This window comes from Lytechinus pictus, chromosome 1 (genome assembly GCF_037042905.1).
Source record: "Lytechinus pictus isolate F3 Inbred chromosome 1, Lp3.0, whole genome shotgun sequence".
NCBI classification, from domain to species: Eukaryota; Metazoa; Echinodermata; class Echinoidea; order Temnopleuroida; family Toxopneustidae; genus Lytechinus; species Lytechinus pictus.
Window position 1 is genome coordinate 34,316,159 of NC_087245.1, and position 23,842 is coordinate 34,340,000.

General features: G+C 37.0%; 1 protein-coding gene across 1 annotated transcript; it reads right to left on the reverse strand.

Moving 5' to 3' along the window:
- Nucleotides 1–11,484: 11,484 nt before the first annotated feature.
- Nucleotides 11,485–13,639, reverse strand: LOC129280792 (uncharacterized). The gene has a single exon (XM_054916831.2). It carries the CDS (start codon nt 12,652–12,654, stop codon nt 11,485–11,487), a length of 1,170 nt encoding a protein of 389 aa, XP_054772806.2. The 5' UTR covers nt 12,655–13,639.
- Nucleotides 13,640–23,842: the final 10,203 nt, after the last annotated feature.

Genomic DNA, 23,842 nt, shown 5'->3' on the forward strand with positions numbered 1-23,842 from the left:
ACTAATTACATTCTACCTTCGTTTCCCGCTATTGTTTGCCCTTTTGTCATCTTTTAATTTCTTTCCCACCGTGCTATCGCATTTCATAGGCCTATTTCTCAATGATTTGTCCTTTCTCAAATGTTCTTTTGTACATTTTCCCGCTTTCATTCCTTTTCCATTAAAAAAAGTTTTTTCTTCGTTTTCTTTTCACTTTTCTCTTTCCCTTTCCCTTTCCTCCTTTTCTTTTCCCTTTCCTTCCCCTTTCCCTTTCTTTCTCCCTCCTTTTTTTTTTCTTTTTCCCGTTTTTCTTTTATTTTCCCGGTGAAATCCGCCAGGGGGGGCAACTTGCCCCCCCTGCCCCCCCGCCTGTTACGCCACTGCCTAACTATTATTGCATATGGAAAATCAACTCCACTAATTTCTGAAACTCAAGCCCCGTGTCTTTAGTCACGTTTTCCATGCAATTTATATTAATTCAGACGTGTCTTTTAAAAAAATGATTAACATTTCATTTTCTCATTCTTCTACCGCAAAGGCAGTCATTCTGTTCTTCAATGGGTCGTATGGAACACCTCATTGAGGAAAAAAACCATCAAAATAACCCTTTTTTATGTTTGGTTGCGTGTTTGTTAGACGAGGACTTCACCCTCATCTTGCTTGCTCTAATGACCCTCTCTCTTGGTAGTAGACTGATACGGAGTTCCATTCAATTCATACGTCATCAACACATTAACATCGTCGCGAATATCACTTTGAGAAAGTTTGGAAGTTGTCAGAAGTTTTCTGGGAGTTACATTAGTTCATTAACCTTTTTATTTCGCGAGCTACATTACAATGCCATACTTATGCATGGTCGTCGAAGATTTCATGATGATCATGAATAATTTATTTCGAATTCACTCCACTGTTTCATTGTTAATTACAAGTGTTTATTTGACAATGATCATGGACGATATAGGCACGGGCGTACAGAAGGGGGATCCCCCCCCCAAAAAAAAAAGAAGATAATAATAACAATATTTTTTTAAAGAAAAGAAAAGGAAAAGGGTGAAATATGATATCGTTTTCTAAATAAATTGTAAAAACTATCACAAAAATAAAGGCATTCGTATTAAGAGGGTCTAATTTTTTTGCTTACTCGCGATTTTTTTCTCGAAACTTTGCTCCATATACCATTCTTGTCCGCCCTGAAAATTTTCGGCTAATAACGCCCCTGGGTATATAGCCTATAGGCCTCCTGATAAAACCAAAACTAATATTTATCCTATTTGATATATAATGTGGCTGTTCATCATTAATCATTTTTCTTCGGTTTTTTTCCTTTGGTTCTTCTTAAATACCCGTCGCATTCTATCCTTGAGATTCCCAAACCCCTCTCATCCCTTATCCATCCTATCTATTCTGTCTTGTCTCCCTTCGACACCTCGCCCTTTCTCCTCTGACGATGTACGCAAGAGGACCCGGCTGCCAACTCTGACGGGCCATACCACACAGGAGCACGGCTTTAATCGCCATCAAACTTTATTTGTAATATTTGATCGAGACTTGTCGTTTTGCAACTTCAAATTGTCTACAATGTTGGGACTGTCGTGCGGTCGTCGAGAAATTACCGTGTTATTGAAGATGATAAAGTCACTTTATTTGTCTTAATCACGACGTCGAACAGATTCAAGCTGTTACTTTATTTTACTATAAATTACAGCGTTTTCGTTGCCACGGTAGCATACTTCTTAGTCTCCTTGCGAGATAATAGTATTTTGTTTTATCACAAATTTAATTTCAGTTTATTCCCATCTCAAAAGATACATAGAAATGAAAATGATGAAAGAATATGAATAGCTGCAATGTTAATATGACAATGGAGAGCTTTGCAGAAATTCTGTATTTTTTTTAATTTCTCCCCTCATTGCCGTCGTAATTTTCTTCGATATGTCCACACAGAAAAGTCTGACATAACGACTATTCCGCGAGCAACGTGTCGTGTACTCGTGTAATAGTTTGACATGTATCTGGCTAGTTCATGTCACCACCTATATACCCACAATGATTAAAACGTCATTTCAGGAGAAAAAAAACCTTTCAGACAAAAAGGGCTTTTAGAACACAGTCAAGCGCTCTCTTGTTTACAGGATTTGGCGACTGCAGTTATACGATGAGGTGACCGAACACACCGAGATTCGGCGAGCCCCCCCCCCCCCCCTCTTCACAACTTTCCCCGATACTTCCCTTCTCCCATCCCCTCCCCTTCTCCCAACCCTCCTCCTCCTCTGCCCTCTCCCTTGTTTTACCTTCCCTCTTTACCGCCACTTCACTTCTTAGGCATACATATCTTTACCATCATTTCGGGCATGCCTCCCCATCCCATCATTTTCTACACCCTGCCCTCTATATATAGGCGCGTTGTGGCCCTGTGGATAAGTCTTCGGACTTTGAAACAGGGGGGTCGAGGGTTCAAATCACAGCCATGGCGTAGTTTCCTTCAGCAAGTAATTCATCCACATTGTGCTGCACTCAACCCAGGTGAGGTGAATGGGTACCTGGCAGGAATTTATTTCTTTAAATGCGTGTGCGCTGTAATCTGAGTAATTACGGCTGCCAAGCTACAGCTGGGTAATAATATCCAAGTCCTTTGGAAGCGCATAGAGACATTATTCATAATGTGATATGCGCTATACAAGAACTGTATATTATTATTATTATAATTTAGGCCTTTTCCCATACAGAAAATTCAATCCTTGATTATTTCTCCTGCGCTGTCTGAGATGTACAGGTCCTGAATTCCCTCATATTATCAAGACGAAAAACGGGGTTATAACACCATGGACCTACTAGCAAATGATAACACAATCACGCACCTGTATAACAAATGCTCTTATTTGTCCGTATATACTGAACTCTACCCAGGAGTATCGGCTAAGGGGCGCATGTGAGTCAGTACAAAGCTCATAATATATTGTGCAGGATAGCGCATAGGTTATCCCGGCAAGATTCAACATAATCATTGTCACTCGAATTAAAAGAAATATTTGAAAAAATTAAATAGTTCATATTTGTATATATATTTATACCGCCCATTGTTCTCATTTTGTTCTCTCGTAATAAATAAGATAATTCGGGTCCGACTTCTGATTTAAATCGTCATTATCGTTGGTATGTGTCGCTTTAAACAATCATCCCTGATAATGATCGAAAATAACCGACTCAAGACAAACAACCGTTCGATTGCTGTAGAACTGAACTCCTTCCCGCGCTTCAACTGGAATCCCTGGACCAGTTTTTTGAAGGGTATAAATGACCGTCATCACAAATCTTGGGGTCTGCATGTCAAATATTTGCAGTGGTTTTAAGAACCCGCCTCTTCAGCGAACATTTAGCATTGTCTTAATGACTCCGTAACCATTCAAGGGATACTCAAATAAACCCACTTAATATGAAGGAATTTTTTTTATACGCGATGTTCGCGGAGAATCGGCGGATGTTGGTAAAAACTGAGACGTTTGATTTTTTTTATTTCATATCTCGTTTAGGGCCTAGACTATTTCAAATAAATTGGTGCGAATATGAAATAATTTGATGTTTTAATAACATCTTTATTCATTCGTGTAGGTCCTACTGTTTGTAGATTTTATGACATAATTAATGATGCTTTGAATAAGAATCAGTCAATTGTCGCTGAAATGAAAGAAAAGAAACGGTTGATCTATTTTTTGAGGAATGTTATAAACAGTTCATTTATTAATTCCACACAGTAAAATATCAATTAAAAAAGTTAAATCTTAATTCTATTTTGGACTAGTATGAATATGCCTCTGAAATAGGGTATAGATTTTCTTTTTTTAATTCATCGTTACTCTGTACTAAATTTGAAAGCTGAGCGGTATGATTTTTTTCATGTGAAACAGGCTTTTCAATCTATTTGATGACGCTATAAGTCCAGAAATATTTTCAAGTGTATACTAATCTTGCAACTAAATACAAAGGCCGGAGAAATTAAAATAAAGATTCAAGATAAGTTCTTGTCATGTTATAATAAGCAGCCTTATATGTTTTCGGACAATAACTTCATTATGAATATACGTTATATTGGGTTTTTATTCATAGACAATAATATTTGAAAATATATGGACAAAAGATGGGAAATTCGTCAAAATGTATCTATATATTTCGGTTATTATTTTTCATAACTTTTTTTTTTCATATTACAGTGTCACGTCTCATTAGCATGTTAGAGCAAAATCAGTTTTCAAAGTTAAATTATACTTAATCTAGTTCACGTCTTAGCTCATGTGACCAAACTAAATTATTGAAGATTCGACCCTTGGCCTGCAGGTGGAGAGGATGTCTATCCAAGAACCACATGACCACTAAAAGATCCACAATGCAACAGTGACAACTGCAAAACCGACCCAGATCGACCAATTTTTTTATTATTAGTATTTTTTTATATACACTCTTAAAATAGTTGGGCAAAAAATGCCTAACTTTTAACCAACTATGGGCAACATATACTGTCCACACAACTATTGGTTAAAATCAGCCCAAAGTGGATAATAAAACCTAATAATTGGGTAACAAATTTGATTGCCCAGAATATATATATATTTTATTACCAACATACATTACCGAATACAGTGGACAGTATGTTGCCCAACATACATGTACGTTATTTCTAATGACTTGCAATCGTTGGTTTAGGAATGGTTTCGTTTGGTCTGGCTCTGTATAATAATGTTAATACATATAGAAATATTAATCCTCTCTATAATTTAGCAAGTTTCTGTTCTGAGCCAAACCCAGGGTCTCCAGAATCGGTGGCAATTCCGGTGTATAACACCCCAAATCTCTACATCGATTCGTCGCCAGCTTCCAAAGAGGAGAGGTATTTTACGAGCGGTTTATGAGGAAGGTACTCCTGGATTTAATGATTGTTTGAACAGGATTCTAAACAAGCTATGAACTATATTTTACAAGGATATGCCATGTATTTACATGAGGAAGTTTATTTCACGTATAAACGTGGTATTATACTACCACGTTGACTTGTAAGAGGCAGAACTGGGATTACGTTATATGGTTCTTTGCATCGGAATGGGGGGGGGGGGGTGAGGGGAGCATGTTAAGTGCCGGACTTCGGTGTAGAAGAAATTAAGAAGGTACAAACCTTCAGATTGGTATCAAAGATCAATAAAAGGAGAAACACACCAAATGAATAAAATATAGGGACATCCCGGTCAAAACGACGATCAGAATATATTGCTTTTATTCTTACTGATTGCATTTATTAGCACTCTTGTCTTTGCACCGTTAATAATGCCATACCGGAAGCACATTTACATTACACCTTTCGGTTTAAAAGGTGTAAAGTTTCCAGGCGCCTACCATGACTATAATGGTGCTACAAGACCGAGGTGCAAATATGCACCTGTAAAAGGGTGCTTAGAGATAAAGGAAATACAAAACAACAATAAGGAAATAGCGGATGAGGGGAAGAGGGAGGAGAAGGAGGAAGAGAATACATAACACGTATAACTAAGAAGAATTATATAATAACATCGTAGTTCTTGTATAGCGCATATCACATTATGTCATAACGTCCCTATGCGCTTCAAAAGGACTTGGATATGAATTGAAGGAAGGGCTTACAAAAATTATTATCAACGAGAAAAAATTAAACGAATTAACTTCTCATAATGGTCGCGAGACATCTCATGAAAGACTTTGTCACGAACAATCTTCAGGAAATTAGATAGAAGTGACAAGAAAGGATCCAATGCCACAATCATGACCACCCCATATTCATGCTATTTTAAATTAAAAAAATCGAAAGAAAACGGCGAAACTGTGCATTCAACGACAACCAATATTGCTCTGACAAGCCTCTGCAAATATTTTTTATTCTTGTCTTTGAAATCTATTTTCATATGTTTTTCTCATCATCTTAACGTAGAATAATAAGTTGTGTGCAACCATTAGTCACCGTCAAGAGAAGTGGGTATATATTTATCTAACTAAAATAATGCGGCGCTCATCAAAAAGGTTTTACGGGTTGTCATCTAAAAACAACCCCTTTATTCTAAAATTTGTCCAAGTTTATTCATTAATCTCTAGCTAATCCCTTGTCCATGTACAATCATAAATACCCTTTTAATCTCTTGTAACTGTACAGGATCGTTTACACGAGATGACAAAGCTTACAAAGGCTAGCTAAGAGTCCGCTCGCGAGCCCTTTCATAATAAGACAATTCATTGATTCATAAGAATTGATTTTTCAGCAGTTCGCGCCCGAGTGTTTTTTCTTTGTAGTGCAGTGATTATTCCCCGGCTCAAGTGCGGCGACAAACATCGTGGGATATTTGCTCTGGGAACTCGATACTCTGACTCTAAAGAAACAAACCAATTTCAAGATCAAATCTAGCCAAAAAATAAAAGAAAAAATGATGGGAAGTGGGAGAAGTGGATGCAAGAATGGTGCCAGTATCGAGGACTACAAAGCCCGCCGCCCATGTACGGGTACACGTGCCGAGATTTCTGTTTGAGTTCGTGCGCTTTTGTACGCCGCTAAAACAAAAACTTATTTCAAGTTCTCGAACTTTATTTCAAATACTGATAAATATGTAAAAGCAATTTATCAATTTTAATGGCTTCTGCAATTGGCGAATGGAATATTTTAATCCCAATTTATTATCGCTTGAAGCATTCCATGTTGTTACATCTAATAATTTCGTACATTATTACAACAACGCTGAACGCGAACCAAGAGCAGAACTATTATCAAACAATTTCATGTCTGCAAACTGCATAAAACAAAAGATAATAATAATGCGATTAGCATTCGCAGACAGGCTATCATAGCCTTATCACAATAACTTCAAATGGCAATAAAATCAGAGTACGATTTAGCAGTATGATAAATTGTGATAAAATAGATGATAGTCAACATTTTATCTTGTTAACCGTTTACTGCTAATTTAATGGTATTAGCGTTGATAAGGTATAGCAGCGCGCTGACAGATTGGTTTAAAAATGGCTTTACACATAGAGCCATGTGACATATTATTTTATAGTTTACTCTCGTTTAAACTATGAAATCTTTCTCTTAGCATATAAGGATTTGGTCATTCACGGATTTGACCATTTCCTGATTTTCGTCAGATCCATTTCCCTTTAACCTGTAAGAAAATGGGAGGATCTATATGCAGCAGGTCGTTGTTTCATGTGATCAAAGTAAGACCATGTAGCTTCTCCCAAATACATTTGAAATATTATTACCGTATAACCAATATTATTTTCATACAAAGGTATACATATTTACTTAATATCCAAGTGATATCAGTTGGCATTTATTAGAGCAGTCGAATGAGTAAATAATTCCTAAACGTCGATGGAAAACTATAATGCTAAAAAAAATACAGTATTAAAAATCCCACATACATGATATCAATTGCCAAGGTCTGAAAATATGTTTAAAATGTTAGATTACATGTAACATTCTATTTTTTTTCCATGGGGAAGAGAATAAGCTATTAACAGGTTATCACGCTAAATCCAGTTAACATCGTGTTGAATATACCTTATTAAAAGTATCACTCGAACATTTTGAAAATGTGGAAATCTTCTAGGCCTTTTTGAATGGAGATTGAACAGGTTTCACACGCGCCGCATTTCCATGATGATAAAATGATTTGTTCATCTTGAATAGCATTTGCATGATATCTTCAATTCGAATAAATTAATTTTCATATTTTTTCAAGACAAACTTAGTTTATTGGCGAGACAAACATAACAACGTATGTCCAATAGATCTAAATTAATTGTTTTTCGCTTTTCACCTTTATTGCCATGGTATCAATGGGGGTTCAACTTCTTACAACAACTTTAAGGACAAGATCACCACAAAAAAAACTTGAACTACATTTGAATAAAAGAGAAATTCCAACAAGCATAACAGTGAAATTTTCATCAAAATCGGATGTGAAATAATAAAGTTATGACATTTTAAAGTTTCGGTTAATTTCACAAAAACAGTTATATGCACATCCTGGCCGGTATGCAAATGAGGGACCTGATGACATCCACTCACTATTTCTTTGTATTTTATTATATGATATATGAAATATTCTAATTTTTTCCTCATTCTCTGTGAAATAAAGTTTTCTTCTTCCCTGAACACGCGGAATTACCATTGTTTTAACATTTTATGGTTAGTCAAGTTGGTCCTTATTGTCAGATCTGTAAAAAAAACTAAATACTGTATAATTCAAATGATAAAAAAGAAGAAATAGTGAGTGAGGAACACCATCGATTCTGTCATTTGCATGTCACTGAGTTGTGCAAATAACTGTTTTGTGAAAAATAAGCGATACATTACAATATCATTACTTTCTCATTTTCTATCCGATTTTGATGAAATTTAATTTTTGTTTGATTTTTCTCTATTTATTCAAATCAACATTTTTCTTGGGTGGACCAGGGACGTGAGAGATAGATAATTCCCTTTAAAACTAAAAAAATCAATGACAAGTTATGAGAAAACGAGAAGGACTTAAAAATATCAGCGTATTTACTACTTTGTGGTGGATATTAATTGAAATCTTGAAAATGTGAATATTTACTGAACCCCTCCCCTAAAAAAACATACAATACTAATCAGTAAAATCTTTCAATGAAATTAGAAACTGGAAGAACCTCGTGGTAGTTTTTCTCAGTCCGACAAAAAGGCTTGGAATTATGTATGGTGGTATATAAAAATCGGGTTGCCCCTTTCCATCGTTTGAAAAGTGATACCTTTCCCATTGCCATGGTAACCGATAAGGCATACTTGGCGAGCATCCCGTGTTTTCAGTTCCACTAGTCATAATACCAACTCAACTATCTTCTTGGAGGAAGAGAAGAAGTGTATATATATGAAAACAAAACGATTTTCGCTCTCCAGTTTCATTCTTTATTATCATGATTATAAAGCTCAACACGAGACGTGTATCACTGGAAGAGGGCATAGAAGGGCGAGAGAATAGGGGAAGAGAAAAAGAGAAGAGTGACAGACGGACTGGGCAAAGTGTGAGGAGATAATAAAAAAAATATATTATATACAGTAGTTGATTTAGGAGAAACGGTGAAAATTCAGGTGAAAGCAAAGAAAAATGAACAAGGACAATTTATGTTCATAATCAGGTTTCATAATCAGGTTTATCAGACAATGACATGGTAGTGAAATATGGTGAAACCTGAAAAGAGATATTTGAAGAACACGTCGTTCCCTCAAGAGTACCGAAACTTCTTCATTTTCAACTAAATTCTAGTATGAAAGAGTGCATTATCATCTGATGCCCGAAATTATTAAAAATTTCCACAAAATTCTAAAAAATTGTAATATAAAAAATAATAATATTAATTAATTTTCTGTTCGTCTCTGTATCATATACTTACAGATTTATTCAAGACACATTTTAACAAAATGTAATTTTTGCTTCATTATGTTGTCTTTTCACTCTTTTTAAAACGCGTATTATTCTTATAATAAATTTTTAGAATTCCCTCCTAACTTCTGTCGAGTTCAGGGGTGGTATTCTGAGATCCATTTTATCTCAGATAAAATAAAATATTTTATCTCCGTTAAAATCAGTGAGATAAAATACCCTTAAAATCTCTCCGAATTGGTATTCTGAGAACAATTTTATCTCCATTTTATCTCTGTAAGACACACCTATTTTTTAATCAATATCCAATTAGAAACGCGCTTTTATAGCTCTCTCATATTACTCAACCAATGGAAATCCATTCCGCTAGGAGGTGTGGCGAAAGAGTGAGATTGCGTCAATTTATTGACTTCAATACGCTTGCACTATACGCCTGCGCGTCTGTACAGAGATTTCTTTTTAACAAAAATGGCAATACTCTCATCTTTTTTTCGAAGTCTATATCGCATCTTTTCAAGCATCATTTCAAAGACAATATTAGTAAAGAAAAGTCTTATGAAATACTTCCTGATTGTACAAGAATAACTTTAAGGTGTTGTTCTCAATGAATATATCATTTTTCTTAATTTTCAGGCCAACATTTGGAGTTAATTCACCTAGAAATATTGACGAAATCAACGTCGCGAAGATAAAATAGCCCTTACCCTCTTTTAAGTTTATTTCATTTTTTCTTCAAAGTAACTTGGGCGCAAGCACATCACCCGCGTTGCAATGGCCAGATACGCGATGGGTATGGCTACGCAGCCACTGCTCTGTTGCGTATCATCATAGATACGCAAGATAAAATTTATATGCAAAATAAAATTAAAAATTTTATCTGAGAGATAAAATGTCATCTCAGAATACCAATTTCATTTTAAGAGATAAAATAAAATATTTTAAAGATAAAATGACCTCAGAATACCGCCCCTGGGCACTGGGCAGGGAATAACTCCTAATTTTATTCAGTGTTCATTTTAATCATCTTGATCCTGGGTTGTTTAATTTCTTTCCAATCATCCTATATAGTTTTCTTACTCTTTATTCTTTCCAAAATTCTACGGCTACCACCTCCCTCAATCTCTCTTTTACTAATGTCTCCTTTAACATTTTAATTCTGATGTTCATTCTTTGTCATGTAGATACGTTACTCTTTTAATAACTATTTTATGCCGATTTTATAAGGGTATACCAATATGCTTAGAAATAGAAGTTACTTTTATTTAACGTTACTTTTTGCAAAGGTTTAACAAGAACATGAATGTGTCCATTGCATTTATAATAAATATGGATTATTTTAAAGAATGAGAACTTTTCAGACATAACAGAAATGCACACAACTGTCATAACGTATATTATGTATGATGGGGGGACCTAAAGCTACGCACTTTGTTTTCAAACAATAAAAACTATCCCAATTTTAATATTTCAACAAATATCTTTCACTAATTTGTGGCAAACATTCTAAAGATCATTAACCAAGAAGAAAATATCGCAAAACTCACTAATACGAAAATCCCGCCGTGTTTTCCGAACACCTCTTGATTTCGCCACCCGATGAAGAAGGGGTCCTAAAGCTACGCACTCGATTTATCATGCAAAAAAATAGTATTTCCTGTGCCTCAATTTCTAAAATATATTCATATTATTATAGGAAAAAGTGAAATTTAAGCGAATATAACTCCAAAATTCCAAACAGTTGTTGGTTTCTCTGCATTTAGAGATTTACTGCAGCCTCTGTAGAAAAAATTGAATAGGAATCGTTCGTCACTCTGCAGTCACAGTTCCACACACAGAGTGCGCATTTGACATAAAAACTGTATGCGCGATGAGTGGTGCGTAGCTTTAGGACCCGCGCAGCTTTAGGACCCCCTGCCATACAGAGTGATTGATTTGAATTTAACCGCACATTGGTGGAAAAAGAGAAAAGATTAATGATTGTAAACATTTAGTTTATTTGGTGATCATCATCATCATCATCATCATGATTATTATCCAAATACATGTTTTCATTCATGATTCAATTGCAATTTTTTTAATCCATAAATTATGAAATGAACTCACCTGTTGGTCTCCGTCCACTGAAGTTTCCTCCTGCACCCCGGCCCATACTCGAATGCAACATCGACCCATCCAAGCTCGACCACGGATCGGCATAAGGTGAGTAGCCAGTCAGACCATTGGGCGTCGAACCAGGGTGTCGACCGGACAACGGACTGTTGGCCGTGGTTAACGCCGGACTGGCGGGGAAGGAATATCCTCGATGATGGCTGTCCCCTCCGACAACTCCACCGCCGCCGCCGCCACCACTCCCATCCGACTGCGGGCTCCACACGGCTGCGGCAGCGTGAGCGTTCGCCTGCATGATGACGCTCTGGTTCTGGTGATTCGGGCTGCTCACCGATGGAATATGCTGTATGAACTGTGCAGGATGGGGCATCCCGGTGAACGGTGGTCGGGTTGTGGGTACATAGACCGGGTTCGATGGCGGATGGATGTAGGAGGCTGGCGAGGCCTCGTAACCGTGCTGCTGAGATGTCGGCATGCCACCGGGAGAAACAGTCGGCGGCACGGCACTCTGCAGGGAGATACTACCCGAACTTTGATACATTTGGGATTCACTCGTCAGATGATACTGGGGATAAAGATACTGCTGATGGGGCAGTCCTGTTGCAGGGTTCTTATCAAGATTACTGAAGAACACTTCAACGTCTTCTTTACCGGGGAGTAGGATGCTGTTGTGTTCGGGTTGGGGATGACCTACACCGATTTGGTGTGGAATACAACGCTTTACTTCGTGTTTCGCCCAGAACTCCCGGTTTGCCTCTCCACTAGCGAATGAGGTCTGTTGCACGGGTGACAACGGCTCGTTCTTGATGGACTCAGAAACTGCAGGAGCGTGGATATCTGGTCTGTCCTGGCTGTCTCCACTCCCAAGACTCTCGTTCTCCTCTTCGACTCTCTCTTTGTATTCACTATCAAAGTTGCTTTCGTCACAGTTATCGTCTCTAGCTATTCTCCCGCTGTCGATGATCACTTCACGATGGCTATCAATGTCCACTTCGCTTCGACGTCGTTCAATCACTTTGTTGTTATTGTTGTTATTATTGTTATTATCTGAATAAGACTTTTTGGTTGGTGTTGAATGATCTGGTAAGGCGGGCTTGACGGGTCCAGCTTCGACCGAGCTTGCCCAAACGCTAGCACTCTGTTCCATGAATCGAGAAATTCGCCGAAAAACTGGACATCTATAAAAATCAAAACAGTGTAGCAACCGGGAGTAAAACTTTATCGAAAGTAGATTCTGTTTAAAGAAAAAAAATGTGGAGAAGAGTCCAAAAGAGCAGTAATACTCGACTATCTAGATTAACGAGGTTTAGCAGTGATAGCGGTTGTGATGTTTCACAAACAAACTCGACGTCCTATCTCCCTTGCAGGATAAAACACGACTGATATGATAACGACGGCCAAACTTGCTACCCGTTGAGCTTACCGTTTGAGCCAGAAGCCTTGCTCGACTGATAGTGGTCAAAAGTAAACTTCAACGGGCTGTTGGAGTTGCCGTTACGATCTCTGATTGGTGTGCTTACTCAGGCGAATTAGCGACGTGTGGTGGGAAGCGGGCTGACGGTGGGTGGGGTGCAGTGATGGGGATTAGGGTGGGGTAGTGGCTTGTGGTTTGAGTTTAGTCAGGATATATCAGCATATTAGGTGGTATATAACTTGAATGTCAAATTCGCAGGGTGTAAATAGTACAGGGAGTTGGGGGGAGATATATAATCATATATGGAGGGATCAACAAGAAGAGACTGCTTTCAGTAAAATGTCCCGGGTAAAATGTTTTCTTTTGTCGTAATCTTTTGTAGTGAATCGTCATGTCTCATGTCTCAAACCCATACCATGTAAGCCCTGTGCCCCTATTTCTAGATGAACATTTTATTGGACAATCCGAATATTGATTGCTTCATACTGTTATGTGCATCGGTTATGATTCCGAGATGTGAGGAGGGGTAATAGAACGGGCGTGGCTGGTAGAAGGGTACAGTTTATGTGGTAGAGTCCAGGGTTAGGTGTACTTGCAGATGAATTACCAATCACTGACTCTGTCTGTATACGTGGTTCAAATAAACCAGGAAATTACTCCCTATTCCCTGAAGAAACCATGAAGTCAATAAGCGCGAACGATCTTCTGTAGACCCATAGGTATCTGTAATAACAAAGTTCAGAGAACAAATGAAAATACGATCACAGGCTAATGCTCGTAGTCCGGCGTTCAAATAAAATGTAAAATTTAACGTATTTGATTTGATGTTTGAAACTTTTCATTCACCATTAGCCAATATTATTGACCACCCGACAAACAAATTCAGTTTTCATCAAGCATGGTAGGATTTTCATTTCTTAATATTACAATTTCAATTCTTGGAAGAAATTATATGTTTATCAAATATTGCGAAGAATGTAATTACAATACAATTACGGAGTTAATGACACTAATTTCCATATTATGTTATGAACAAAGTCTGGGTGTCGTAAATCATTATGCAGAGGTAGGGAGGGGTCGGGGTTGATATTCTGGAGTTGTGATGCGAATCATTATCACGAAGTTTTGATTGCCTCATAAAGAGAATAAAAGTTATAAAATAGCCACTAGATACACATTAAGCTATTAAGTTATTAATAATCCTTGAAAATGCACTTCCCTGTGACGTGAACGATTTTCGGACATTGGCTTGTTTCGTTTTCCATCGTCAATTTATCAGAAGTAGGCCTACATCCATGCATGATATCAGGAACAAGGTGTGATCCGGTTATGGAGATGTGTATCAACGTATATGAACACCCCCCCCCCCCCAACAAAAAATCCCTTTTTTAGCATAATGAGTGATTGTAGAATACCAAACATTAATGAAATAATTATGTTGATTACAGCCGGGTATTCAGGTTTTACTTTAACGGGGTTCAATCATGGACCTATTAGGTTCAATGAAGCCCTTGATCTGATAATACGGGTACTTGCTTGTATATCGATCCGATATGGACGATGTAAGCTAGTGTCATGTTTGCGTTTCTCATAATTATTCAAACTTTACTTCGGCTCATTTTCAGGAACTTGTACGTAGTTGAAAATGAACAAGAACGAGAAATGGACGAGTTATGAAAGGATGCGGATGACAGGAGACGTTTTGAAATGGCGCGAAATGATTTATGAGGTAGATGTAGCTTCCGTGGAAGATGTTGAGATCATGTGACGAAAAAGATGGATCGCGAGTCAAACATTGATGTCAAACAGTTAGCTGGACTTGGGGGTGATAGGAGATGACTGGTGCGATTATAGTATGTACAGTGGTAAATTGCCAATTCGTCTATTGCCATTTACTGTAGCTGACGATTTCTTATACAGACGACGACGGTGGCTATGATGATGACAAAATTTATTCGCTCTGGGTTTTTTTTCAGCTGATAAATCGAACCTGAACTTTTACATTTTGTGAAACAATTGGCGTTCCATAGTTAAGATACACAACTTTAGACCAGAGTTTAAATCAGAGTTCAGAATATTGATCCAAGGGGGAGGGGCACATCCGGTTCGTACTCCCCCCCCCCTTTGAGAGTCGCAGTCAATATTTTTAATGTAAATATGATATGTAGTTCATAGACAAGTGTGCTCCCTCCTTCTGATAGTCACAGCAAATATTTTTAATGGGAATATATCGTTAATACAAAAGTGAGGACCCTTTTCCTCGTCAAAATAGGACAAAATAACCTTCAATTTTAGTGAAAAGCTTTTTTTTTGCTTGCTTGTCAAATTTTCCAAGGAAAAATGTGCCCCACCCCTTTGGAAAATTCTGGATCACGTTGCTATGACCTCAATGGGGGGGGGCGAGCACGGACCGGATGTGCCCCTCCCCCCTGGATCACCCTTGGTGGTGTATATATTCACAGTGAATCGGTATCTTGTCAATCATTAACGAGTCCTCAATATCACATGTTTCGGAATCATCATAGGCAAGAATAAAGTTTAAAAAGAATCATGATAGCTCAATATAAAAAAATCTATGAAAATGAAGGTTAACTAATCCCAATAAAATTATCAATATGATACAAGTCATATAGCAACGTAGTCGCCGTACCATGCGTGAGTTGTGATGTAAGTTATACACTATCCTTTCGTATTTTGATATCCTATGAAATTTCAAATATTATACAATTTTTGCTTGTTTTGCTCCATTTAAAATAGATATGATTTGACTCATAATTTACATGTAAAATTGATAATAGTGTGATTTATTGTGATGCAAGGGAGAGAGCCTTTACTATCGATTCCACAAAATAGGGAATACATAATATATTGCTTGTCATAAATGATATTCATTGAACAGGTCTTGTCATTATTTTTCACACCGACAATGATGTGCATATCACTTTTTAATGGGGCACTTAATAATGCGGTAATTTTCTTGTTTTACATCCAATTCAAATACAATTTTATGTGTTAAGCTCGTGCAATTTTCTCTGATTATTTTAATAATTTTATGCTAAATAAGGTGGAATTGACGATTATACACGGGCCTTTTGAATATGTGTCTGAAATCATCCTTATTGTTATGGCTATTTCGGATCGAACTGTTGATAAGTTTATTGAATTCATTGAATTGAATTTATTGAATTTCCACAATCGAAATAAAAGTGTACAAAGTATGCATTTTATAATGCAGTGGAGGAGATAACAAAAGTAAAATTACTTATCTAGGTTATCCCCTTACAAAACAACAAGTACACATAAAACATATAAAATTATACATTTCAATGTAATACAGCAAAAAATCACTAAGTAAATAATTTACAATTAAACATAATCATGTATATACTCACACAAACACATACACACACCCACGCACACACTTACACTTTATACACATGCAGGAAAATCCTATCTCTTATCGCGCTGTAACAAAAAGTGCTTATATCTCCTTTTGAATGAGTTCAATGTTGGTTTTTCTCTTATATTTACTTCAATATTGTTCCAAATTTCTGGACCTTTAAAGAAAATAGAAAATTTTGAGCTGTTTGTTCTTGTTTGGGGAAAATGATATTTGCTGGATGATCTTGTATTATAATTGTGAAAATCAGAATTGAATTGAAAATATTTTGAAATTTGAATGGGAATTTTATTTCTGCAACAAAGATACATAAAAATTCCAATATTCCAATGAGAAGAAAGGAATTTCCGTGAAATCCATTGTTATAAAAAAGCTATACTTCTAGAGTGGTAGAATCATTTGAGAACAGGGGATTGGGGAGGGGAGTGGTATAAATGAGAGTATTATAACAAAGTTTCATTATGAATCTTGTCACTGTGGTAAAAGTTAACTCGTTCATGTTTATATTTATTTTAAAGGGCTTGACATTGATGGTGTCGTCAAATGTGAATCTTCCCAGTAAATGAGTGCAATGTTCTACAAGGAGCCTCCCAAGCCGACCTATTCATATGCCCCCTTCACACCAGAACGAATTGTTCCCCCACCCCCACGACAAGCACCACTGCAAATCTGGCGATACAGACCCCATCGCATCTTCGGGCGATAGTGAAAACTAGGCCTCTGTTCTTAGTCTGCGGTGCAAACCCTTCACTCGGGTCTGAATGTGCAGCCTACTCATGCCTTGTGTACTGAAGGCCCTATGTGCTAGTCTTTGCGTGGAGACCCACTTGCTGATCAAAGTTTCAATCAGGGTCTGTGCCTGATGCAGACTACTCTGTTCTTGCAGTGATTGGGTTTGTACCGAGAAGTGTTTTTGGAAGGGCATGTAAAAGTGAAACGTCCATTAAGTTGGCATAACTCTGCCAATCAAATCCTTGACTTGGCTCTCCCTCTTATCTCCAATAAATGAATGAGGAGAATGCGACAGATGCGTGTTGGTTAGATAAGAGGAGCGGAAGATGGCTCGGGAAGATGTCCCATCGCAAACCATCTTCAGCTGGATACTCAGCCCCCCTCCCTTTGTCTTGCTATGGCTCCTTAAAGGGGCACAATGTCCTTGAAAGGGATTGAACTTTTTTATTTGGGGGGGGGGCGTTAGAGAAGAAAGAAACATAACGAGGAAGTCCAACCTGATACAAGGGTTTTTCAGGAGGGGAGATGAGGTGCTACGCAGAGGAAATTGTCAAACGTGAGCTCGATTTATTTCAGGGAAAGGTGCCTCCGTGGCGTACACGTCATTTCAGCTCAATAATCACGATCTTCAAAACATAATTTTACAGTCAACTTGGATATTATAAAATTTTGCTATGTACCCCCTTCGAACATGGAAATCAATGATAGGAATTATGATACATAACGGGCATTCAAAGAACCTCGCAGTTTTTTGAGGGATTATGTACGTTTTATTTCGTCAATGAGTAATGGCGAAAGAAAGTCACACCTAAAGATGCATAACCTTCCTTGATTTTCTCTTCTCTTATTCATCAATAAAGAGGGGGGGGGGGGTTAAAACGAAATTTTCACGACCAAGAAAGGAAATGGGGTTGAGCAAGATCACATTTCTTGAATATTATATTTAAAAAATCTATGGCAAAATTAGGTTTTCGTTTCAAAAGACCAACCGTTTCTTTTTTTTATAGAAATGTCCCCACATACGCCATGTTGTCCACCCACCCATTTTTGGCTATATGTGACATGAAAATAAACTGTGTCATGTCCAATTTCTTAAGCTCAAAATGGCCGCCATGAAGCCCTTTGGGAATATTTTTTTCCAAATAAAGTTTGGTTAAGGTGAGAAACGTCGGCTTATGGAAAAGGTGTGTTCTGGGGGGAGAAAATGAGAAGAGTCTGTGTTTTCTCGAGAAAACACAGGGTTGAGATGGATAGTAAGTCATGGATGACCTGTCGTGATTTGATCTGGCTTGGCTCATGATGCTGGCCATGTTGAGCGTTCATCGATCATGTTCTCTTTCTTGTTCATTGTCGGATGACATCGCTACCACATAATAGACCCACTCCCTTGACGGGGGTAATATGACATGGGGGGCAACAAATTACCCCTCTGTGGTTTCTACCAAGGGTCCCAGTGTAGAAAGGGGTGACTGTTGAAGACAATGTAGAAGACAACCCAGGTGTGATGAGGAGTTTTGACTTTATTCAAAGGGGAAGTCCACCCTGGCGATAAGTTGTTATTTTTATATAAAAGTAGACAAAATAGACGAAAAAAATATTGGTGAAAATCCGTCAAAGATTGACGGTGTTATATTTTTTTCTTAAGTTTTTATTTTGTGACGTCGCAGATGAGCAGTTCCTCAATGATGTCGTGTGATATAAATTTTCAAAAAAAATTGAATATACTATAATGACAAGCCATGAGAGAAAGGGAAGGGGAGGGGGCATACTATAAAAAAAATACTGGGGTGTAAAACTTACACCATGTCCATGGATGGCCACACACTGAGGTGTCGAAATTACACCCGAGATTATACATAACACCAAAGGTGTGGCAATCACACCTTGATGCGTTGAAATTACACCTTAGAGATTGTAAATAAATTAACCGAAGAGTGTGAAAGCAAGGAGATATCCTTGGTGAAAGTAACAACCAAAGGTGTTGTAATAACACCCATCGGTGTCGACCTAACACCACCGGAGTAGGTACGGCCCTCTTGTACACTAACCAATACCTTGTCTGCAGGCACAGACCTTGATTGAAACTTTGATCAGCAAGTGTGTCTCCACGCAAAGACTAGCACATAGGGCCTTCAGTACACAAGGCACTGGTAGACTGCACATCCAGACCCTTAACTCGAGTGAAGAGTTTGTAAAGCAGACTAACAAATACTAACTTTTTGCTGCCCGGGGTCCCTTGACAGCGATTGATCGTACGTTTGATTTTCAAGATTGATTGTACATTGTAGTCAATGCAATCAGTCATAGAAAAAATGTTCTATGATCATTGCTAAGGTTTGTGTTATCGGGCTCCTGACCGGAGACAATGGATATTCTTAAATCATGTAAATGGGAAAGAGGATGTTTTGATAGACAGCTTGATGAATAGACATTACTGCCCCGACTGCATGGAGGCCGGACCACAAGACGAATTTTCAGACCCACAAATTAACAGTGACGTAAAAATTATTAAGACGGGTTTTAAGACAAAAAAAAACCCTCTTGTACTTTCTCTCGAGTATCTTCACCTTGTATCATAATATCTGGCAATCATTATAATGAGACCATATCGAGAATTATACAGGAAAGAATTCAAGAAAAAGCAGACAAACATGGAGATGAAGTCAGAGATATTACAGGGATTTCCCCCAACCAGAGAGATAAAGTAGAAACTGGGCCATTGATTGAATTGATTTTACTTTTATCAGATAAGTCGTGATCAAGATGAAGTAGCAATTACTTTTTACCTCAACCCCAATCCCTTTTACTATTCTGTCACTCTTTGTGTGTCTCTCTCGTTCTTTCTCCCCTCTCCCTATCTTTCTTTCTACCCCTTCTCTCTCTCCCCCATCACCCCCCTCTCTCATTCCATCCCTTTCTTTCTCCCATCCCCTCTACCGCCCTGTCTCTTCTCGGACGCGCCTGCTCCCTCCACCTATTATCCTGTCTAGCCACCCTTCTACCGAAGAGGCCATCACCTCTTTACCGGTGAGTTTCGGGTGCAACTTGTCTTGGGCTCCCGATGAGATGATCGATTGCCTTGTCTTGCTGGAGTGATAAGCGCAATCCAGACCAACTTTTTCGTGGTTACTCAATCGCATTTTATATTCCTTTTCATGGCTGTAGCCAGCAGTAAGGGGAAGGGAGCAAGGGAGCGGAGCGATCAAGCTCTCTCCATCGAAGTTCTTCTTTGTTTTCTTTTGATTTGGACTTTATAACTGAAAAGGAAGGATCTAATCCTTACCTGGATTTTTGAGAAAAATTAGGTTTTAAAATTTTATTGGGGGACAAAATACCCTTTACTATGAAAACTGACATTTCAAAAACTAAATGATTGCAACGACCTGACGTCGAACAGCAAAGAAAAATATAAAAACATGTACAGTATACATAAGTATACACAACTATAGAAACATAAATAATGAACAATATCATTCATTATCAATAAAATGTTTTAGGATGAAGGATAGGAGCCTATCTTAGTTTTGAAAATATGATGATAAAGGATATGACAGACCTGGTTATGATTGATAAGGGTGAAATATTAACGAGTTTATCAGCAAAACTGTTATCTTATAATACATCGATGACGATTGTGAACTAATCCGAAAATGATCTATTGACTTGATGATTATGAAGTTTCTAAGTTATTATTGGATAATAATGAGCACAATAATGTTATGTCAATGTTTTCAATTATATCCAGGAAGATTAGATTATGATATAAGTTTTAAAACTTTTATAAAGATTGGATTTATATAGCGCCATTTCCAGAGGATATAAACATGACAAAGCGTTATTGTTAATAGTGATAATATAGCCTGCATATAGGCCTATAACGCATATCACGCCAAATGCGTCCCTATACACGCGCTCTTTGAAAAAAATGAAGAAACTCACTGGCAATCGAAATACTAACTCATTCAATATATATATATTTTGATAGGTATGTTTTAAGGTGGATTTAAATTTGGATGTATAAGAGTTCTTTCCGGTTGGGGGGGGGGGGCTGGCGAAAGGTGCGGGCACACCCCGTAATTGTTTTTAAAATAAAAAGGTGACAAATTCGCACCCCTTCTTCTTCTTCTTCTTCATCTTCATCTTTTTCTCCTCCTCCTTTAATAATGTTAGAATGACCCGTTTTGCTCTTTGAAGGACACCACCATCCTATCATTCTAGAAATGTTATTTTTTCTGATAATGAAATATTTTGCTTTAAATAAGGTAGAATCTTAAAATCTCATTTTCAATGAGTTAATGCCCAGGGTTCTTCGTATTTATTCAATAACTTTCTTCGTTTACATTTTCAATAGTTCTAATGACATGAGATATATCGATATCCGTTAAAACACTACCGGTTGCACTTTGTTACGTCACGCCTAACGTCAGGTCGACCAATCGTTACGTAACGTTATCCTCTCTATTGTTTTAACGTCCCTGACGAGCCCACGTGTTTAGGTCATTTCAAGGAAAATCTTACCAAGGGAGAACTTAAACTTCAAATAATATGAATCTGGTCTGTATTTACTAAGAATTTGACATCTGATTCGTTCATTTCTTTGGAGAATTAAAGAACATATCGATACCCGACCCGCGGCATCCCCCCCCCCTTAAAAAAAGGAAATGAAAAATAACAAGATTTTCGGATTCCATATAATTGTTTACCTTTCGCTATTTCGGTATTTAGAAAATATACAATAGTTTAATCGAAATCAGTTGAAATATTTTTGCTAGAAATAAGGAAATTCTTTTTATGTTTGATGTTACTCTACACACTTCAAATTGTATTGTTTTCTGCCTGGCGGAAATAAAACGGACAGAATTAAGGCCACGCCCGCCCTTATTATCATAATTGTTTTTCTAATTCTCTGAAATCAATGCGCAGTATTTTTTAATTCAATTATTAATATTATTTAATTAAGCAATAAAGGTGCCATGGTCGAGTGGCCCCTGATTCGGGGTTCGATTCCCAGGATTAACAAACATTTTTTAAAAAAGATTTTATACTGGAATACCTTTGTAATAATGTTAAGAAATATTAAAAAAGAAGTTGAAAACATCAGAGATATAGCGTGACTGGAGGCATATAATAAGGGCGGACGTGGCCTTAATTCTGTCCGTTTTATTTCCGCCTTGACCAGTGGTCAAACCATGAATATTCTGCTGGTCAAACAAGGAAAAGATGAAGGAAGGATTTTACTTACTCATGTGTCCGTTTCTCTGGACAATCTTGGTAAAAACAAATATCAAATCAATCAAGATTTATAGGGTCTATATGTAAGCTTGGACGATTCGCCCTTGATAGCTCTTTTTTTCAACGACAGGAAAAGAAGTAGCAAAGGGAATAATCATGATCTATCTACTACGTGATTTGATTTTTCTTTACTACGTTTGAAACGCGGTAAGAGAGGATCCGATTTCCATAGATAGAACATTAGGTATACAATAATTAAGAATGAAAACACGAAAGAATAGTGCATTCTTTCATGGTTTTTATTCGACAATTGAAATTATAAAAATCATCTCAAACCTTGAGCCAAAACATGTCTAGGATATGATTCAATGTATTCATTTTGTGGTAATGAAAAGAGGACTAAAGAAAATACCTTATGTACATTTCATGCCCCGCCCTCAAAATAATCGTAATAGATTTTAAAAAATAAATGTAATATTCACTTTCGTGAGGGATATGTTCTAAGCAGTAGAACCTCTGCTATTCGATATTTTCCATAATTATCAGATTTCAGTCAAAAGCATTGAAAACTATTGCTGGGATCTTTATATGATAATATTATATATATATATATATATATATATATATATATATATAGTTGAGGCCAGAAGTTTACATACACCCATATAATTCAAAGGAAAGTTGACACTTGCCAAACATCATAAAATTTACTCTATCCTATAAAATATTTGTGCTATCATGACGAATTTGATATAAAAAAAGTCATGCCCCTTCATCACATCGCTTTTTCATCAGGAGCTGAAAAATATTTAGGTGTAATTTTTACAAAAAAATCTTCATATTTTAGACAAATTCAAAATAAAAACTTGACAAAAACATTTCACATTTGTGCTAGTTACTTCTCAACACAAACATTTCAGATTACACTTTTTTGTTCAGTGGTGACATATCATGATAGAAAATGTAATATAAATCATAAATTTGACATTTATATTTTTCTGTGAAACGACGTTTGAAAATATAACAAACAATAGAATACATTTGGCACGAATATTACTTTTTTTTTTCAAAGAAAATTCCACCTGAAATATACTTTAATCCCAACAGCATCCCAATCATGTGAAAGTCTTTCATTTGATACCAAATTCGTCATGACAGTAATGTATTAATATTTTTGAAGATATAGTAAATTTTACGATGTTTGGCAAGCGAACTTCACTGAAACCCAAGGGTGTATATAAACTTTTAGCCTCAACTGTATATGAACTTAAATACAAGAGTTGCCAAAGCTGTTGTATATTTATCATTTCTCAGACATATATAATAGTTTTACCCCAATAAAGTTTCAGCGCAGTGTTGACATGGTTGAGGGAAGGTGCAGTTCGAAGGGGAGGGTGTAGCATAGAGCTATTAATAGCTCCATGGGTGTAGGGTATAATGACTGTTTTATTTTCTTTATAGGTAGGCCTATACTCAGAAAACAAGAGTCAAAGGTAGCATGTAATTTAGTTGTTTGTAATTGACATGTTTGAATTGGGTACACAACCGATGGCCATA